The sequence below is a fragment of the Ichthyophthirius multifiliis genome (genome assembly GCF_000220395.1).
Source record: "Ichthyophthirius multifiliis unplaced genomic scaffold scaff_1120509250843, whole genome shotgun sequence".
Taxonomy (NCBI): Eukaryota; Ciliophora; class Oligohymenophorea; order Hymenostomatida; genus Ichthyophthirius; species Ichthyophthirius multifiliis.
In genome coordinates this window covers 54,065-71,740 of record NW_004086446.1, presented here as the reverse complement: position 1 = coordinate 71,740, position 17,676 = coordinate 54,065, and the positions used below count along the sequence as shown (strand labels likewise).

Sequence of the window (17,676 nt, the reverse complement as noted above, 5' to 3'; positions counted from 1 at the left end):
ATTTGCAAAACTTTTTGCTTTTTTTTATTTCTTCTGTTTATTTTTTAAAATTTTTAATTTTGAAATTAAATTATAGTATTTATAATAATTTTATATAATATTTTAAATAATTTTAAATACTATGTTTAAGTTTCACATAATAGAATGTAATGTCATTATTTATGTGTATTTAACAATTTAAGCTTTTTATTTTTTCTCTTATTTTATCCATTTTTTTTTAATTATTATATTTTTTTTAAATTAATTCATATTATTTATTATTTTTTATTTTTAATTTTATAAATGATATATTTTCATTTTTGGTTAATCGTTACTTTGACTAAAGTACTTATAATTTTTATAATATTTTCTTTATTAAATACTGAAGTAATTTTATAATAATATGAAAATTTAAATAAAACATCTATTTATTTTTAGAAAAATTATATTTTTATTTTATTAATATTATAAAATTACAGATCAATTTTTTTAAATGAATTAATGCGATTTTTTCTGTTTTTTTATTTAATCGAGTTTTTTTTTTAAAAAAAAAAAACAGAGTCCCAAGATAAAAAGTAACATATTTTTTTGTTAGAAAAAGTTAATTTTAATTTTATTTATTATTATTAATATTTATAATAAAAAAAATATATATATATGATTTCTCATTTAATTTATTTTTTAATAAGTAAGAATATTAAATTATAAATAATGAAAGTTTAATCTATAAAAATTAATTTATTAAAAAAATATTAATAATTTTAGATTTTAATAAATAAAAAATATTTAAATTTAAATTTTTATTCATCTTTTTCTTTCTCTGAAAAATTTAGCTACTTCTCCATTTTTATATTTTCTTATTCTTCTTTTTTCTTTTTTCTATTAATTTTTGTATTTTAAATATATAGATAAATATTACTAACAAATTTTTTTGATAATCCAATTTAATATATGCTTTTTCCATTTTTTCATGATTCTCTTATACTTTTTTAAGTTTTTTATAAGATTCTTTAATTTTTCTTTATAATGATTTCTCCTATTCCTTTATTAAAAAATAAATAGTTAAATAAATATTTTTTTAAAAATAAATACTAAATTCTCAGGCTAGTTTAAAATTTAATTATCTTTTTCAATTTAAAAGTTATCAAATTCTTCTTTAGAATCAACGAAATATTTTTATTAGTTCATTTTAGGTCCTTCTAAATTATGCAATTGAGCTTATAATTTTTAAATTTATTTCATGTCTTTATGTTTTTAAACTTTAATTAAATTCATATTTTTAGCCTTTACTAAAGACTTAAATTCATTTTTATCAAAATCTTCGTTTTCGTCTTCTTAATTTTATTCTACATGTTTACCATCCTTAATAAAATTAATAAATTAATTAAAAAATAAAATTACAATAATTTTAGCCCTTTGCATTTTAAAATAGAATTCATCATCATTTTTAAGTCTTGCTTTTTATTTTAAATTATTTAAAATATCGTTTATTTTATGATAATGCTTCGCTCTTTTTTTATAATCCTATTTCTTTTCTAATAAACCTAAATGCTCCCTTTCTTTTAATTATCCTCTTTCCCTATGTTTTCTTCCAATTTTTAGATTTTTAAATGTAGTAAATGACATTTTATTTTTAATTAAATAACAAATAAATAAATTTAACTTTTAATTTTTTAATATTTATTAATATTTATTAATAATATTAATAATATTTTTGTTTTTATATTTAAATATTTTCTTAAAAATAAAATAAAACATAAATATATTATATATAATATTTTCCTAAAAATAAAAAAAAATAAAAATGAATATCAAATAAATAGATATATTAATAGAAGAATTAAAGTCCTTTTAAAATTAAATAAAAAAAAAATATACTTAGCTAAAATAGGTTTAAAATTTTTTATATAATAAATATAATTAAATTAAATAAAAGGAAATTACTAAATTCCAAAACATTCTTGAGAAATTAAGAAAGTAAAATCATAGTGAAGATTTTCCATTTTAAAAGCTTAATCAAATATTTTAAATATGCACAAATATAGTAAAATAAAAACCAAATCTAAATTTTCTGAATTTTTTGAATAGAATTATGAATTTTTAATTGTTAAAAAATGTAAATATAAAAAAATTACTAAAAAAAAAATTATAAAAAGTTAGAAAACTACAATCAAATATTATAATATTTAGTGAAAATAACATATATAAAAAAGTAATAATTATGTATAAAGATATAATAAACACTATTTCATTTAATAAACCCTAATTTATTTAAAGCTCTTTAATTCAAATATATATCTGATTTGTTTACTATATCCATATATATTTATTCTTCATATGATAATAATATGATAAAAAATTTAAATTATAGCATATTAGAATAAATGATTTAAAATTTAGAATAAGCAAATCCATAAATATTTTATTAAATTTTTGAAGACTTTGTTGATTTTTTAGCCGAAAAAAGAGTTCCATAATGGCATGAAAATAAAGCAATTTGTTAAGATTTATGTAAAAAATTATAAATAAAAAATTATAATATTTATCAAAAAAAAGGCTTTGAAGTATGTTTTTTATTAATTAAATAAGCAAAATACAATATTTAATAAATTAAACAAAATTAATAATAAAATTTTGATAACTTACATATAGGTTTAACCTAAATATTATAAAATATAATTGATAAAAATCCTAATTTAGAAACTGAAAATTAATTAAAATGTAAAATATAATTAAAAAATTAAAATTAAATATTAAAAAAAAAGATTTGAAAATAAATGAATTGCTAATTCATACATTTATTAATTCGAAATAATAGTTATCATATATATTTCACTTAAATTCAATTAAAATAAACTCTTATACAAAAATATTAACTTTATAAGCAATTAATTATATATTTTAGTCAAAAGAATAATCTCAATATTTATTATAATCCCCAGATTTATTGATATAGTTATTTAAAGAAATATTAAATCCTTTAATTAAATAAATAAACGAAAAAAAGCATTCTTTAATTTTTCCCAAGAAACGAGTTTAAACAAAACATTCTTTTATGTAAATATATCATCAATAAGAAATAAAATAGCTCACATAATATGAATTTTATATTTTATTTGAAGATATAATATTAAATTTTAAACAGTTTTTGACTAAAGAAGTTTTATCTTATGTATAAGAAGAATTATATTTTTTAATTTAAGATTGGCATAATCTTTTAATAGAAATAAATTATTTCGAAGATTATCTAAATTCTCCAATAATACCTTACTTTCTTTTACTTTTAAAACTTTCTCTTTCTTCATAAAATAAACCTGAATCTTTTTTTCATAAATTATTCCTACTAGTTATAATAAAAGATTAATTTAAAGAGTATTAAGAACTTTCTAATGGTTTTTTCCTTAATAGTAAACTTTTTCTGGTTATTTTTGAATAATTTCATACTGTTTTTGATTAGTAACTTATTAAAAATACATTTAAATATCTTAAAATGTGCCATGACATAATCGAGCCATAATAAATAGAAGAAACAGATTAAATTGATGAAAAAAACTTAACTTAAACTGAAAAAGAAGATTTAATAATAATCAGGCTATTAAATTTTTATAAAAAAACTTAGTAATTTCCTTTAGAATTATTAAAAAAAATTATTTAAGGATAAATTTTGCTACTTTTTGATCCTAATATAGAAGAAAAAACAAGTTCTGAAGAAGCATTACCTTTCTATACATATTTGTTCGAAAAAGTAAATGAAATTTGCGCAAATAACATTTTAGAATATAAGAAATTCTATATATTCTCGAAAACTTAATCAAAGCGTATTTGAATAAAATAAATTAGAATATAAATTACAAGCAATAAAAGTTTTCATAAACTTAACTTGTGATTCATGCGATAAAAACTTAGAAAATATTCAAGAAAAACTAATACAAATTATTAACAAATATTTAAAAAAATAAATTTCTTTATAAAAATAAGAAGATTGTTTTTAAAAAATAGATAGTTCTGAAAATTCAATATAAAATAAATTAGAAGATGATTAATAGAGTGATATTATTATTTCTTATTTTTCTGAAAAGTAACATTGTCGCTAACAAAATATATTAAAAAATTAACATATTAATCTAAAAAGAATTAGTTTAAATATTTACAAATCCTACTAAAAACATAGATTTACTCATTTAAAATTTCCAAAATTATATATAGATAATAAATAATATTAACAATCCTAAAATTGAGGAAATTTCCATGTATATACAAACTTTAGTCATATTCATAACACAAAATAATATCGAGAATATACTTTATCATTCATGTCCTTTACTTTTGAAGCTTTTTGAATTGTTATAAGCATATTCATTTTAAGAAAATCAGGAAATTCTAATTGATAATTCACAAAAAATCTTTTATTCATTATCTTAAATATCGTTTCATTCTAACAATTAATTAAGAGAATAATCATTAAAAGCATTTTCTGAAATAATATTGAATTCTGTTGATTTTTTTCCTCTTTTTTTCTGGAATGAATATATATTTAATATCAATATCTATTAAATATCATCCTAAACAATTAAACATATTTTTTAAATGATTTAAAATTATGATTCTAATTATCCTATATAAGAATGGATTAACACATCTTTAGTTTTACTCAAAATACTAGACTCGATTGTGGAAAAATACTTATAAATTCCTTAAAATTCCTCATAGTGTATATCTTTATATTTTATTATTCTTTCGGATTTCCTTAGTTTTTAAATATATGAAATTATTGATTTATCGCTATAAAATTTACTTGTTTTTTTCCAAAAAAATCCTAATTTTTTAGGCTTACTTCTTTAAGAACTTCAGACCATTATTGAAAGGCTAGATGAGAATCTTTCTGGCGAATTTTCTTTGGTAAAAATAGTGCCTAAAACTATAGATTTTCTAAAATCTTTGATTTAAACTTTTTCTTTGTAGAAGCATGAAACATTTTTACCTTTAATCGAGCCTATTTTATTATTGCTTAATAAAATTATTCCCCTTTAAAATTCTTTTAATAATTTTGAACATTTTTCTACTATTTTTACACTACTTTCTACTTATTAAGTTCCTTTTATAACTTTTGTTAAAAAATTATTCGAATAAAATTAATTTTCTATTAATTTCTTACATCTTCTACCAACTATATTTTAATGCCTCACAAAATCTACTGAACATGACTATATTTTTTGGCGTTTTTTCTTCTTAAAAAATTAAATATAATACTTTTTATATATAGTTTTTGTAGTAAAATACTCACTTTAATCCTATTTGGATAAATTAATCTTAAAACTTCCTAGAAGCTTGTAGTAAAGAAGTTGGAAATACAGAAACATACTAATTTTTTAATGAATTATTTACATTAAGTCTAGAAATTTTGAATTAAGAAACTATAATTTCAGCATTGAATCCATAATAATAAGAATTATATTTTAATCACGAAAAAAATCTTATTTTTTATGCATTAGATAACTTAGATATTTTAAACATGGAAAGTCTTCAAAAAATTATATATAAAACTGTATTATCGGAAAATACCTTAGAAATAGGATATTATTGCCTAGAAAAGATATTAGAAAAAGCAAAGAATAAGCAATTAGATAATATTAGCCTTTTTAATATTATAATTGAATTATCCGAATATATATTTGAAAAATATCTTGTTAAAAAATAGTAAAAACTTGAAAAAAATATAATCATGCTTCTTTAAAATCTTGAAGAAATCTCACTTTAAGAAGATTTAACGATTTAAATTTCTAAAGTTAATAATTTCAAGTTCTCTAATAAATTCTAAGAAAATAAATTGTTTAATAATTCTAAAGGACATATAGCTTTTTTAATGAAGTTTTTTGAAGAACTTATACTTTGTGACTCTATTTATATCAGAATTAAAGTTAAATAACTTATTCATCAGTATAATCAATAAATAGGACTTATTTAATGATTATTCATTTATTATTTAATTTAAAATAATATTATATTTTTTTTATTTATGTTAAAATATATATTAATTTTTTTTTTTTTTTCATTACTTTTATGAATAGTAAAATAAACAATTTATATATATATATAATATTTCATATACAAAATAAAATTGTTCAATAATTAATCTAGCTTACTTCATATTCTATATTACCATTATTATCATTATAATATAAATTTTAACTTTATTGATTTTTATCTTATTTTTATTTTTGTGCATCTTTATTTTCATAATCTTCTTATCTATTTTAGTTTTCATCTCCCTATTCATTTTAATTTTCTTATTATTAATAGCTGATATTTTAATCCTCATTATTTTCGTCATTTTCAACTTCAATATTTTATAAGATCTAATTAATTAATTAATCATGTTTTAACATATTTAATTAGCTATTATTTACCTAATAGCATCTATTTTATAAATATGCTAAATTAACATCAATATTTTAAAGTTACTTATACATATTTTCATTTTAAAATTCTTCCAAAAACTATTTTTTTTCCCTTTTATTTAAAGTACCTATAATGAATTATTATTTGTGACTATCTTTTTTATTATTATAAATATTTAAAGAAAGAGTTTTCCTTTTTTTATAAAAATTAAGAACTTTCGCAATAATTTTTATTTTAAGGATTATAATTTTCTAACATATTGTTTTCCGAATTTTTTTAAGTCAAATTTTCTTATTTTTTAAAAAACTATTCTTCTTTATATTTAGAATTTTACAAAAATTTGTTATCTGTTTTATTTTTTTATATAGCTAAATTTTGGGACCCTTTTTTTTGCGAGCATTATTAACTATTCGTTATTTGAATATTATTTATTTTAGGATTATTAGAGTTATCATTAATTTCGAAATTTTAATTATCTTAATTACTTTATTAAATGCTTTTATTATTATTTTAAAAAAATTATTTATCTTTTACTAAAAACTTGAAATTATTTTTAAAATTTTAATCTTATAAAAATAAGTCTTCTTTATTATTTTCATTAAGAATTTAATTATTTTATTTAAAAAAAAGTTCACTTTTATCATCCATAAAGTTTTCTTAATTCTTTAGAAAACTATTAATAAATTATAAATTTTTTTAATGTAAACAGTTAATTGAATTTTCTTTATCAGTTTTTTATAATAAATAACAGTATTATTTTACTTAGAAGGTATTTATTATTAAGTTCGGAATTATTAACAATAATTAAATGAATTTTTTATTAATTTTATTATTCTAATATTCGTTTTCCTTATCCAAATATGGCAGAAATTATATTTTAATATTAGTTAATGCAATTACCTTTTCCTGAATAATGATATATTTTTCATTTCAGTAAACTTATTATTTTTATTATTATTCTCATCTTAACCAATATAATTATATCCATCAAGATTTTTATTATTTTAATAATCATCCGAAAATTTTAAAATAATATTAGCTACGTAAGTACACTGGGGAAAGTTCCAGTATTTATTTTAGAATAAAGTAAATAACCTTTACAAGTAACTTCGAATGCTCCTAGTTTCGGATTTTTTGTAAAATTATTCATCGTAATAATTATGTTTGGATTTACTTAAGATATTGCTTACTTGGTTGATTCATATACTGTATTGTATTTTTATTCATCATGTCTAGTACACCATTAATGATCTTTACAATTTTTGCAAACTTGGATATCACCAATCAATTTTTCATTTGTAATATGTTTATTCATTTTTTTTTTAATTTAAATATAAAGCGAATTTTTTTTAAATTTTTATATTTTTATTATATAATTAAAACATTACTTATTAAAAAAAATCAAAAAAAAAATATGCAAATATTGAAACAAAAGTACATTCAGCTCATTTCAATATAAATAAATGAAAATTTAGGATCTGAAAAAATTAAATCTAAATTGTTTAATATAGTAAGAGATAAAAAAATTTAAATAAGAATAGGATTATATTTTTATATTTGGATATTGTTTGCATTCAAGAATTTCTAGAACTAGCTAAATCTTCTTCCTTTATAAGATTAGTTAAAAAGAGATTATAATTATAAAATTTGGTAATGAGATGTCCAAGATATTCATGCTAATTGAGAAAAACTAATAATATAATAATATAGATAGATATTGATATATTAAATGCATTTTTGGTCATATGCCTGAAATATATATTTTTTATAAATAATATTTGAATCTTACTTATATTTATTAAATACAAAATAGCGTAAAATATAAATATGGTTTAATGATGATATGTAAGCCGAGAACGCACACGAAGATGTAATAAAACTAGATGTCTTAGTGAAATTATAGAATTTAATTAAAACTTTGGAATTTAAATATGGAGATGTCAAAAATATGTGAATTATTTTACAAATTTAAACATTCCACCCTTAATCATTTTCTTTATAAAATACACCAACTTGATAATAATGTTGCTATTAAATAATTAATAGCTATCAGCTTAAATTAAAGTAAAACTATTATATATTTTTAACTATAAATTATTTATATATTACTTAATATATTTATATATTATTTTATTTTAGTTATTTATAATATAAATTTATATTACTATTCAATTCTATTTTTTATAAATAAAAAAAAATGCAAACGAAGATAAATTAAATTAAATAATTTAAAGTTAAAATTATCTTTAAAAAAAATATAAATTAAAAAAAAATATTTACAATAAAATAAAAATCTTCAAAAAAAAGTAAAAAAAAAAAAGATAAAAAAAGAAAAAAAGAAAATTGGCAAAAGATACCAAACCTACCACAAAAGAATAACCAAAAACCGTTTCAAAATAAGGAGCACCTGCCGCTGTTTCAAAAGCAACTAAAGTAGCAAAGGCCGCCAAAAAGGGAACCTCAGTATCAAGTCATAAAACCCATACCAGAGCTAGATTTTACCGTCCCAAAACATTATAATTGCCAAGAGCCCCTAAATATTAAAGAACAGTAAGAGCTCATCTTAAACTTTCCAACCATTTAGAAAATCATGCTGTAGTTAAACATCCCTTAACAACTGAAAAAGCTATGAAGAAAATGGAAGATGAAAATACAATGGTTTTCTTAGTACACAACAGAGCCACTAAACCTTAAATCAAGAAGGCTTTTGAAAAACTCCATAATGTTAAGGTAAGAAGTATCAACACACTTAACACTGTTAAAGGATCAAAAAAAGCTTATATCAGATTAAGCGCTGATTGTGACTCTTTAAGTTTGGCAAGCAAAATCGGAATTATTTGAAGAATTTTTTTTTTTTATTAATATAATTTTAATAGTTATTTTATTTGGATAATTCAAACAAAAAAATAATTAGTTTTGTAAATTTTTTTGTATTGTTGATTTTTTTTTTATTTAAATATTTAAAATTATATATATATTTCTTTATAATATCTAAATATTATAAATTTTTATTTTATTATGAAAAAAATTAATTAATACTTTTTTTATATTTTTTGTTTTTTCCAAAAAATTAAATATATTTCGATAAAAATCAATTCAAATATAATCTACATCTTAGATATCTTATATATCAAAGTTTTAGATGCTTATTTCTTTTTTACCACTTCCATTACTAACTATTTCTAATTGTTATTCAAACTAAATCTATTCTTTAACATTATTTGAATTATCTATTTATTCAGACAAAAGAATTTCAATCGTATAATATTTAATATTAGGAAACTATTTTATAAGTTACTTTACATATTTGAGAACTTTAAATCTTTTTTTTTCTTATTTTATCATAATTTTAACTGAAAAGATCAATTATTTTGAAGTATAAGCCCATAAATGAAATTCTTGGAAGTTTTCGATATTTTTATGTGAATTAAGCTTTTATTTTATTATTAATAAATTTATCAAAAATAAATAATTTTACTTTTTAAATTATATAATCTAAGTCTTTGTTATATTTATTCGAATTATAGCTTTGTAAAATAATACTTAGTGAAGATTTAAGCAAAGGGAAAACACTTAAGAAAATGAAAAAAGATATAATAAAAGAAGTAATAGGATCAGCTACGTACCAACCATAAAAATGTATAAGTAATGATGAAATTATAACACCCACACTTCCTAAAGCATCAGCCAAAATATGTAAAAATACACCTATTTTTAATAAAAAAAATAAAAAAAAAATATTTATAAGTAACTTTTACCTGTTAAGTTATCATCATGATGATGATGGTTATGCCCCCCATTTTCTTTATCGTGGTCATGCTATTTTTTATGGTGATGATGCTCATTATCATCATGATTTTCATGATGGTGATCAGTATGATTTTCATGATGGTGAATAGCATGATCGTCATGTTTACAATCGTTTTCATAATGATGATGTTCATCTTCATGGACATGATCATGATGATGATTTTTTGGATCACATAATTTTTCATGACTATTTTATTTATAATCATTGTGATGATGATGGCTATGAGAACATCCTCCTCCGTCTTCATCTTCAGAATGTGCATGAGCATGTTCATGGAAACAGCAAAGCCCAACTATATTAATAATAAGCCCAAGAGTAGAAACAACCATCATTTATTCAGAAAGAACAACTTAAGGAGCATACATTCTTTCTACAGATTCTGTAAGGATATCGAAAGCAACAAAAACTAAAAAAAGTCCGTTAATAAATCCAGATAAAACGGATATTCTTTAAAATCCAAATGAATATAAACTTGAAGATTTCAGTTTTGACATAAAGCTTGCATATAATCCTATTGCTAAAGCACTTGAATCAAAAAGCATATGTGCAGAATCTGATATTAAGCTTAAACTATTAGATAGAAGTCCATATATTAATTCGACAAACATAAATGTAAAACTGAATCTATTAGTTTTTTTATATATATTTTTATTTTAAATATTATTTTATTACGTTAACATCAAAATTAACTTTTTACTATCTTTATTTGTTTATATATGATTAATAAAATTTGCAAACGAAACTTCTGAATATAATTCTATATTTTGTTCTCTTATTAAAGGATTAGAACCTTCTTTTTTTGATACTATTAAATTAGTAAATTAAGAATCTTTTAAATTTATGATTTCACAAAAACTAAGAATACCATATAATAATAATTACAAGAGTAGAGAATTAATATTTTTATCTTGATATAGATAAAATACAATAATATAAATCCACACTATTAATGATTAATATCTCGATCTATGATTTTCATTCAATTTTGCTTTTAAACTTTAATCTAAAAAATAACAAAGAGAGAATAAAACTATTAAATTTAAGGCAATACTATTTTACTAAATTAGGATTAATCCATTATTTTTATTTTAATCAAACAAACTCTTTTTTGTTATTAAAATAAAATTAATTAAATTAATATTATTTTACATTTCCTAAAAATAATATGAAATATGTGATTAAACTTCCAAATACAGTAAAATTATTAATTTATTTTAAATCTAATCTAGATTTCTAAATAAATACCTATTTTCCTTTTTAGCATGTTTAATATAAAATTATTAATCCTAAAGTTTATAATAATTTGTTGATTCCAACTTCATTTGCAAATATTGAGAATGCAATAATAATTTATATAAATGCAATTATTTTCTATTTTTTTTTAAAAAAATAATTTTTGTTAATTTACGCTTTTATAAGAAGTTATAATTTCTTCTTCCTATTATTCCTAATGTGCTTAATAAAAATATTTTAAAATGCAAAAGACATGATTAATTATATCAATTCTTTTTTATTATTTTTTAATATAAATTAAAAATATATATTTTATTACATTACAAATTTGAATGTTATTAAAAGATACAAATATATTATTTGGCTAATAGAAGTTAAAAATATTAATATTATTAATTTAAAAAGCTATTTAATAAAATAAATAAATAATTCCATTTAAATTTATTTTTATTTTTTTACATTCTCAGTATTAATTATTTTAGTATTTAATGATTTCAGAAATTAATTTTTGATAATAAAATAAACAAAAATTACAAAAAAAGTAATCAGATTAGATTAGATTAGTTTATTTAATTAATTTTATTATTTAAAATAAACAAAGGTAAATATTTGAAGTGCATTTTAAAATATTAGTTTTAACATTATTCTTATTTTATATAAAAAAATAAAATTATTTTATATATGAAAAATATTTGCATTAAAAATAATTCTATATTCCTTTAATCAAAAACAAAATATTATTTTTTTAATATATATAATATCAATATATTTTTTTTTATATTAGATAAATAAATTATAACAAAATAATTTTTTATCAATTTTTTTTTTTAAAAAAATAATTCATTTCTAGATTACATAAATATTAAATAAAATATATATTTTATTTAATATATTTAAAAAATTAATATTTTAGATATAATAAAAATATATATAATAAAATAAAATAATATTATAAAATAAAAGTACTTTATAAAAAAATATAATTATTAAAATAAAGAAAAATATTTATTATTTTAATTAATTTTAAAAAATAATTATAATGGCTATATATATATATATATTTAATCATTTCATTTTATAATAAAAAAAATTATATTGAAATATATTACATATTCAACTTTTTTTTTTATGATAAATAAACTAATGCATTTTTTATTAAAAAAATTATATTTTAAGTTTAAATTTTTAAAAAAGTATATATTCATTTTATAAAATAAAAATAGATAAATAAATAGATATATATTGGCAAATTAATTATATTTAAATGTAAAATTTATAAAAAATAATTTAAAAAGCATACAAATGATTGCTTAAAAAAATTATAAATGAGAAAAAAAAAAAAAAATATTATTTAATAAACCTTAAATGAAATTTAAATGTTTTTGAAAATGAAATTTAAATGTATTTAAAAATTAAATTTTATTTTATCTATTTTAATTTTGAGAGGAAAATAATATAAAATAAATAAAGATATCAAAAATAAATAAATTAAAAAAATATAAATAAAAAATTATTTAAATTAAATTAATAATAATTAAATTTATATATATATATATAATCCATATTTATATAATTGCAGAAATGTTTATTATTTATATATATCTATATCAATTTTAAGAATAAATTTGATAAAATTATTTGCAATAATTTTATAAATAAAATTAAAACAAATTATCAAATTCAGAATTTTAATTATTATTAAGAAGAGAATGTATAATATTTATTTTAGAATTAAGAATGAATTCTTTATTTGAAATAAAATTTTAAAAACATTATTCTTCAAAAGCTTAATCAAATTAAAAGAAGTCGTTAATATATATATTAACTTATTAATTTTCGAATTATAATTTAAAGCAGTATTATAATTGTTATTATTATCTAGTTTCTTTTAATTTTTCCTATTCTTACTCTTACACTAACTCTTAGATTTAATCTTACCCTTTCTCTTTCTCTTTCTCTTTCTCTTTTCCTTTTCTTGTTTTTGCTCTTTATCTATTTCTTGCTCACACTCTTTGTATATTTCTTGCTCACGCTCTTACACTTGCTTTTACTCTTACTCTTATTCTTGTTATTTTTCTTTTGTATATTAGTTATCTTATTTCTAATATAAGCAATTATTATTATTAAATCCTTCATTTTCTTAAATTTAAAATTCTTCATAACATTTTGATTCATTAAATTGTTTCTATCCTGTTTAATTTTATTCTTTATTATTTTAATTATTACATTTTTATTATTTCACTTGATTATTACAAGTTTATTAAAATCCAGAATTATATGAAGCAAAATTACTATTTATAGAGGTAAAATGACTCTCATCATTTGTTGAGTTTTCGAATTCTTCATTATTTATATTAGTTAAATTATTATTCTTTAGGGATAAATTAAACTATTAACTATTATTCTTTATTTATAATTCTTTTTCTTCTTCTCTAATTATTGTGTTTTCAAATAGTAAATTATTAATTCCTTCTTATGAATCATTCACAAAAAACTCAGTATGACACTCCTCAAAAGCTTCAAATTTTTCATCTTAATTTTATTATTAATCTTTTTAAGGAGTTTCAATATATTGCAATTGATCTTTAGAGTTGTTCGAAAAGTCTTAATCAAAATCATTTTCTTAAAGTTCTTTAATAGAATATAATTTCGTAATTTATTAATTTTTTTAAAATTTTAACTTCTTATTATTTTTTTATTAAATAACTTTTTATTTATTATTTTTATTATTATTATTATTTTATTTTGATTTTATATGTTAATATTTATTGTAACTTAAATATTATGACTATTCTAAAAATTATTAATTTTATTATTATTATTATTATTATTATTATTATTATTATTAATTATTTTATTCTCCTCTTTTAAAAAATTTTATTTTTCTTTTACTCATTATTTATTTATAATAAATACAACTGACATAAAGAATCTATATAACTAAGCAAAATATATACGTGTAATTTACTATTTTAAATTCTCCATACAAATTCAATTCAAATATATTATTTCCTAATAGAAATTAGGAAATGTTTACAAATATTTAGCACAAAGAAAATATTTTTATATAATGAATATAATTAATAGGTCTATATTAAGAATCAATAAATAAAATAACTTAAAATAGGAAAGCAATTAAAATAAATTATTTTATTTAAAATAAAAATTAGAATAAAGATAAAGATATTAGACATATAAGTTAATATAAATTAGAATAATCAACTTATTTACTCTTTGTTATTATGATTTTTCTTTAGCTTTATTAATTGTGAGATTTAGAGTTATACTATTTCATTATTTTTTTAAATTTATTATCCAAAATTTTTTATATAATTTATAATTAACAAAATAGAAAAATAAAATATATATACATATATAAAATTACATATATATATTTTTTTGTTTATTTTTAATAAAAATTAAAAATAAAATATATATTAAATATATATGTAATAAATTTTGTTAATTAATTATTATTTTTAATAATTCATAATTTTATAAAAATAATATATAATATACATTTTGTTAAATTTAGCATATTTGTTTAAATTCGTAAAAAATAAAAATAATATAATATAATTTATTATTATTTTTTATTTTATAAATTAAAAGTTATTGTAATATTAATTTAATATAAAATATATTATAATTAAATGATATAAATTTATATATCTAATCAGAATTTTATAAAAATATATAAAAAATATTTATATTAATATTAATCAATTTTAATATATAATAAATAAAAAATATAATTATTATACATAAAATTTTAAAGTTAAATTCTTTATTTTTTAATTTAGTATATTTTATTTTTAGAATACAAATATATATATATATTAAGATATTCAATTACATTAATAAGGTAAAAAAATGTATAAATAATATTAATGATAATTTTTTTTACATATATTATAAGAAATAAATATATCTGAATTATAAAAATTGTTAATATAAATTTTTATTTATATATTTATGACTAATTTTAAATAATATATTTACTACATTATTAGAATAGTAAAAATAAAAAATATTATAAAAAATTAATAAATTAAGTGGCAATAATATATTTTATATCAAATAATTATTTAGAATAAACTTGATAAAAATATAAGTAAGTATATTAAGAGCTAATAATATTAAGTTAAATAATAAAAAATATAAGATATATTATATATTATATATTATATTTTATATCCTATATATTTTTTGTTTTTTTAAATTATATTAATACTTAAAATTCTATTTTATAATACAAAATTAGTAACTTTTATTTTATATAAAAAAAAATTATTTTAATAATATTATTTTACTTTATAATATAGTAATAAATTAGTATATTTTTATAATCTTTTCATCTTTTTTCTATATAAAAATAAATTTTTATTTTAAATATTAATAATTTATATATATATATATTTATTCTTAATTTAATATTTAATTTTATAAAATTCAAGTATAAAATTTATCTAAATTTGTATTAAAATATTATATTAAAATTAATCATTATTATTATTAAAAATAATTAATTAAAAAAATTATGTAAAAAATGATTAATTAAATTTAAATAATAAATTTTATCCTTGCATAAAAAATATAATATATATATTTTTTGTGTGTTTGCACATTTTATTTTATTATTTATTTACATTTTACAAAATTGGTATTGTATATTTTTAAAATGCTAAATTATGAATATTTTTTTAATAACAGCTTATTTTACATTGAAATTTTTTAACTTATTATTATTATTATTACTTATTTTAATTATCTTTATATTCTTAAACAAGTTAAATTTTACAATAATATTAGACATTATGTAGTATTTTACTTATTTTTTTTACATATGTAAACTTTTAATTTAATCATTATTAAAAAAGCCTCTTTTAAAACACTATTTTTTTAAAATAGATATATTTAATTTTATATTTTATAAATTATTTTTTATTTTTTTCTTATTTTTATATTTATTATCTTGATTTTATAAAAATAAAAAAATATCTATTATTAATATAATTACTTTTAACATCAGAATTCGATTAAGGTAAGATTTTCAATAGTAATTCAATTTAAATTAAAAAATAAATCAAATGGGTATTAATTAATATTGTTTTAAGAAAAATTCTTGCAATATATTTTAAACTCAATAGAATTAGAAAAAGTTAGTTTTTTCCATATATTACTTTTTGATAAGTTTTTTTGTATTATTTTAAAGAATTCAATCAAAAAAAAAAGAAGGCGAAAAAAAAATATATGTATATGCCTAATTTTTAATTTAGATTAAAAAATAATTAAAAAAAATATAAGCAAGTAATACATATTTATATCAGATTTTTTATATATACAGCTAATTAACAAATTTTTAGATAATAAAATAACCTAAAATAAAAAAAAATATATTAATATCAATTATTTAGGTTTAATAATTTAAATTTTATATTAGGTTAAAATATCAAAAATTTATATAATTGTTTATTTTAAATATTAATATGTTTTTCGTTTGATAATGATTTTTTTTAAAAAATTAATTTTCTTTATTAATATTATTATAACAGTATTAACTACTATTAATTCAATATAATATTTTATAAACTATTTTATTATTTATAATTTAAAAAATAATATAAAAAATGATTAAATAAGTCAATATTGATTAATTATTTCATTTTAAAAACTAATAATATACTCAAAATCTATTTATGTAAATAATGATATTGAATCGTCTATTATTTCTTTTCTAACTAAAATATTAAATAATTTTTTTGAATAATTTATCATAATTATTCAAGTTGAATTATTTATTATTATAATTATTATTTTCAAATGAAAATTCTAAATCTTTATTCTAAAAATTCTAATATTTAAATGAATACGAATTTATCAAGTTTATTTTTTTAAAAAAAATTAACTAAATTAAATACTTATATTTTAATTTTTTTACGAAATGCAAATAAGCATAAACTTTGAGTATAGTTATAATATTTTATAATCCTAATATAAATTAAATAACAAATTTTATTATCATTTATTAAATTTTCTAAAGAAATTTAATTAAAAATTAAAAAAAAAATATTTATTATTTTAAAGAAGATAATATTATATTATATCAAACAAACACAATGTATTTATTTATAAAAATATATTTATTAATTCTAAGTTTATGTGTTTTATCTATTTTTTGATTAATTCAAAATTTTTAATATATATTTATATAATTTTTACTTTTTATTAATAATAATTTATATTTAAATACG

At 16.0% G+C, this 17,676-nt stretch overlaps 4 protein-coding genes across 4 annotated transcripts, besides 28 other annotated features; 1 reads left to right on the top strand and 3 right to left on the bottom strand. All coding sequences in view use genetic code 6, as the record gives it.

The window, feature by feature from the left end:
* Positions 1-71: 71 nt before the first annotated feature.
* Positions 72-129: a microsatellite.
* Positions 79-129: a microsatellite.
* Positions 130-783: 654 nt separating this feature from the next.
* IMG5_099610 (hypothetical protein) lies at positions 784-1,605 on the bottom strand (the record flags this gene model as incomplete). Its single annotated transcript, XM_004035371.1, has 2 exons — positions 784-1,341; positions 1,381-1,605. 2 exons carry the CDS (start codon positions 1,603-1,605, stop codon positions 784-786), a joined length of 783 nt encoding a protein of 260 aa, XP_004035419.1.
* A 39-nt stretch (positions 1,606-1,644) lies between these two features.
* Positions 1,645-1,693: a microsatellite.
* A 6-nt stretch (positions 1,694-1,699) lies between these two features.
* Positions 1,700-1,782: a microsatellite.
* Positions 1,783-2,103: 321 nt separating this feature from the next.
* Positions 2,104-2,134: a microsatellite.
* Positions 2,135-2,213: 79 nt separating this feature from the next.
* Positions 2,214-2,254: a microsatellite.
* A 237-nt stretch (positions 2,255-2,491) lies between these two features.
* Positions 2,492-2,518: a microsatellite.
* A 177-nt stretch (positions 2,519-2,695) lies between these two features.
* Positions 2,696-2,740: a microsatellite.
* A 1,764-nt stretch (positions 2,741-4,504) lies between these two features.
* Positions 4,505-4,539: a microsatellite.
* Positions 4,540-5,958: 1,419 nt separating this feature from the next.
* Positions 5,959-6,022: a microsatellite.
* Positions 6,023-8,221: 2,199 nt separating this feature from the next.
* Positions 8,222-9,219, top strand: IMG5_099600 (hypothetical protein; the record flags this gene model as incomplete). Its single annotated transcript, XM_004035370.1, has 2 exons — positions 8,222-8,328; positions 8,700-9,219. The coding sequence occupies 2 exons, from the start codon at positions 8,222-8,224 to the stop codon at positions 9,217-9,219; spliced, it is 627 nt and encodes a 208-aa protein (XP_004035418.1).
* Positions 8,467-8,509: a microsatellite.
* Positions 8,677-8,714: a microsatellite.
* Positions 8,677-8,715: a microsatellite.
* Positions 8,678-8,721: a microsatellite.
* A 412-nt stretch (positions 9,220-9,631) lies between the features above and the next one.
* Positions 9,632-10,797, bottom strand: IMG5_099590 (solute carrier family 30 zinc transporter, putative; the record flags this gene model as incomplete). The annotated part of the gene is made up of 2 exons (XM_004035369.1): positions 9,632-10,086; positions 10,137-10,797. 2 exons carry the CDS (start codon positions 10,795-10,797, stop codon positions 9,632-9,634), a joined length of 1,116 nt encoding a protein of 371 aa, XP_004035417.1.
* Positions 10,798-12,337: 1,540 nt separating this feature from the next.
* Positions 12,338-12,384: a microsatellite.
* Positions 12,344-12,418: a microsatellite.
* Positions 12,392-12,433: a microsatellite.
* A 352-nt stretch (positions 12,434-12,785) lies between these two features.
* Positions 12,786-12,842: a microsatellite.
* Positions 12,843-12,869: 27 nt separating this feature from the next.
* Positions 12,870-12,930: a microsatellite.
* Positions 12,898-12,946: a microsatellite.
* Positions 12,947-13,161: 215 nt separating this feature from the next.
* Positions 13,162-13,990, bottom strand: IMG5_099580 (hypothetical protein). The gene has a single exon (XM_004035368.1). It carries the CDS (start codon positions 13,595-13,597, stop codon positions 13,214-13,216), a length of 384 nt encoding a protein of 127 aa, XP_004035416.1. The 5' UTR covers positions 13,598-13,990; the 3' UTR covers positions 13,162-13,213.
* Positions 13,362-13,389: a microsatellite.
* Positions 13,406-13,459: a microsatellite.
* Positions 13,991-14,099: 109 nt separating the features above from the next.
* Positions 14,100-14,151: a microsatellite.
* A 70-nt stretch (positions 14,152-14,221) lies between these two features.
* Positions 14,222-14,281: a microsatellite.
* Positions 14,282-14,778: 497 nt separating this feature from the next.
* Positions 14,779-14,817: a microsatellite.
* Positions 14,818-15,587: 770 nt separating this feature from the next.
* Positions 15,588-15,629: a microsatellite.
* Positions 15,589-15,629: a microsatellite.
* A 304-nt stretch (positions 15,630-15,933) lies between these two features.
* Positions 15,934-15,972: a microsatellite.
* Positions 15,973-17,676: the final 1,704 nt, after the last annotated feature.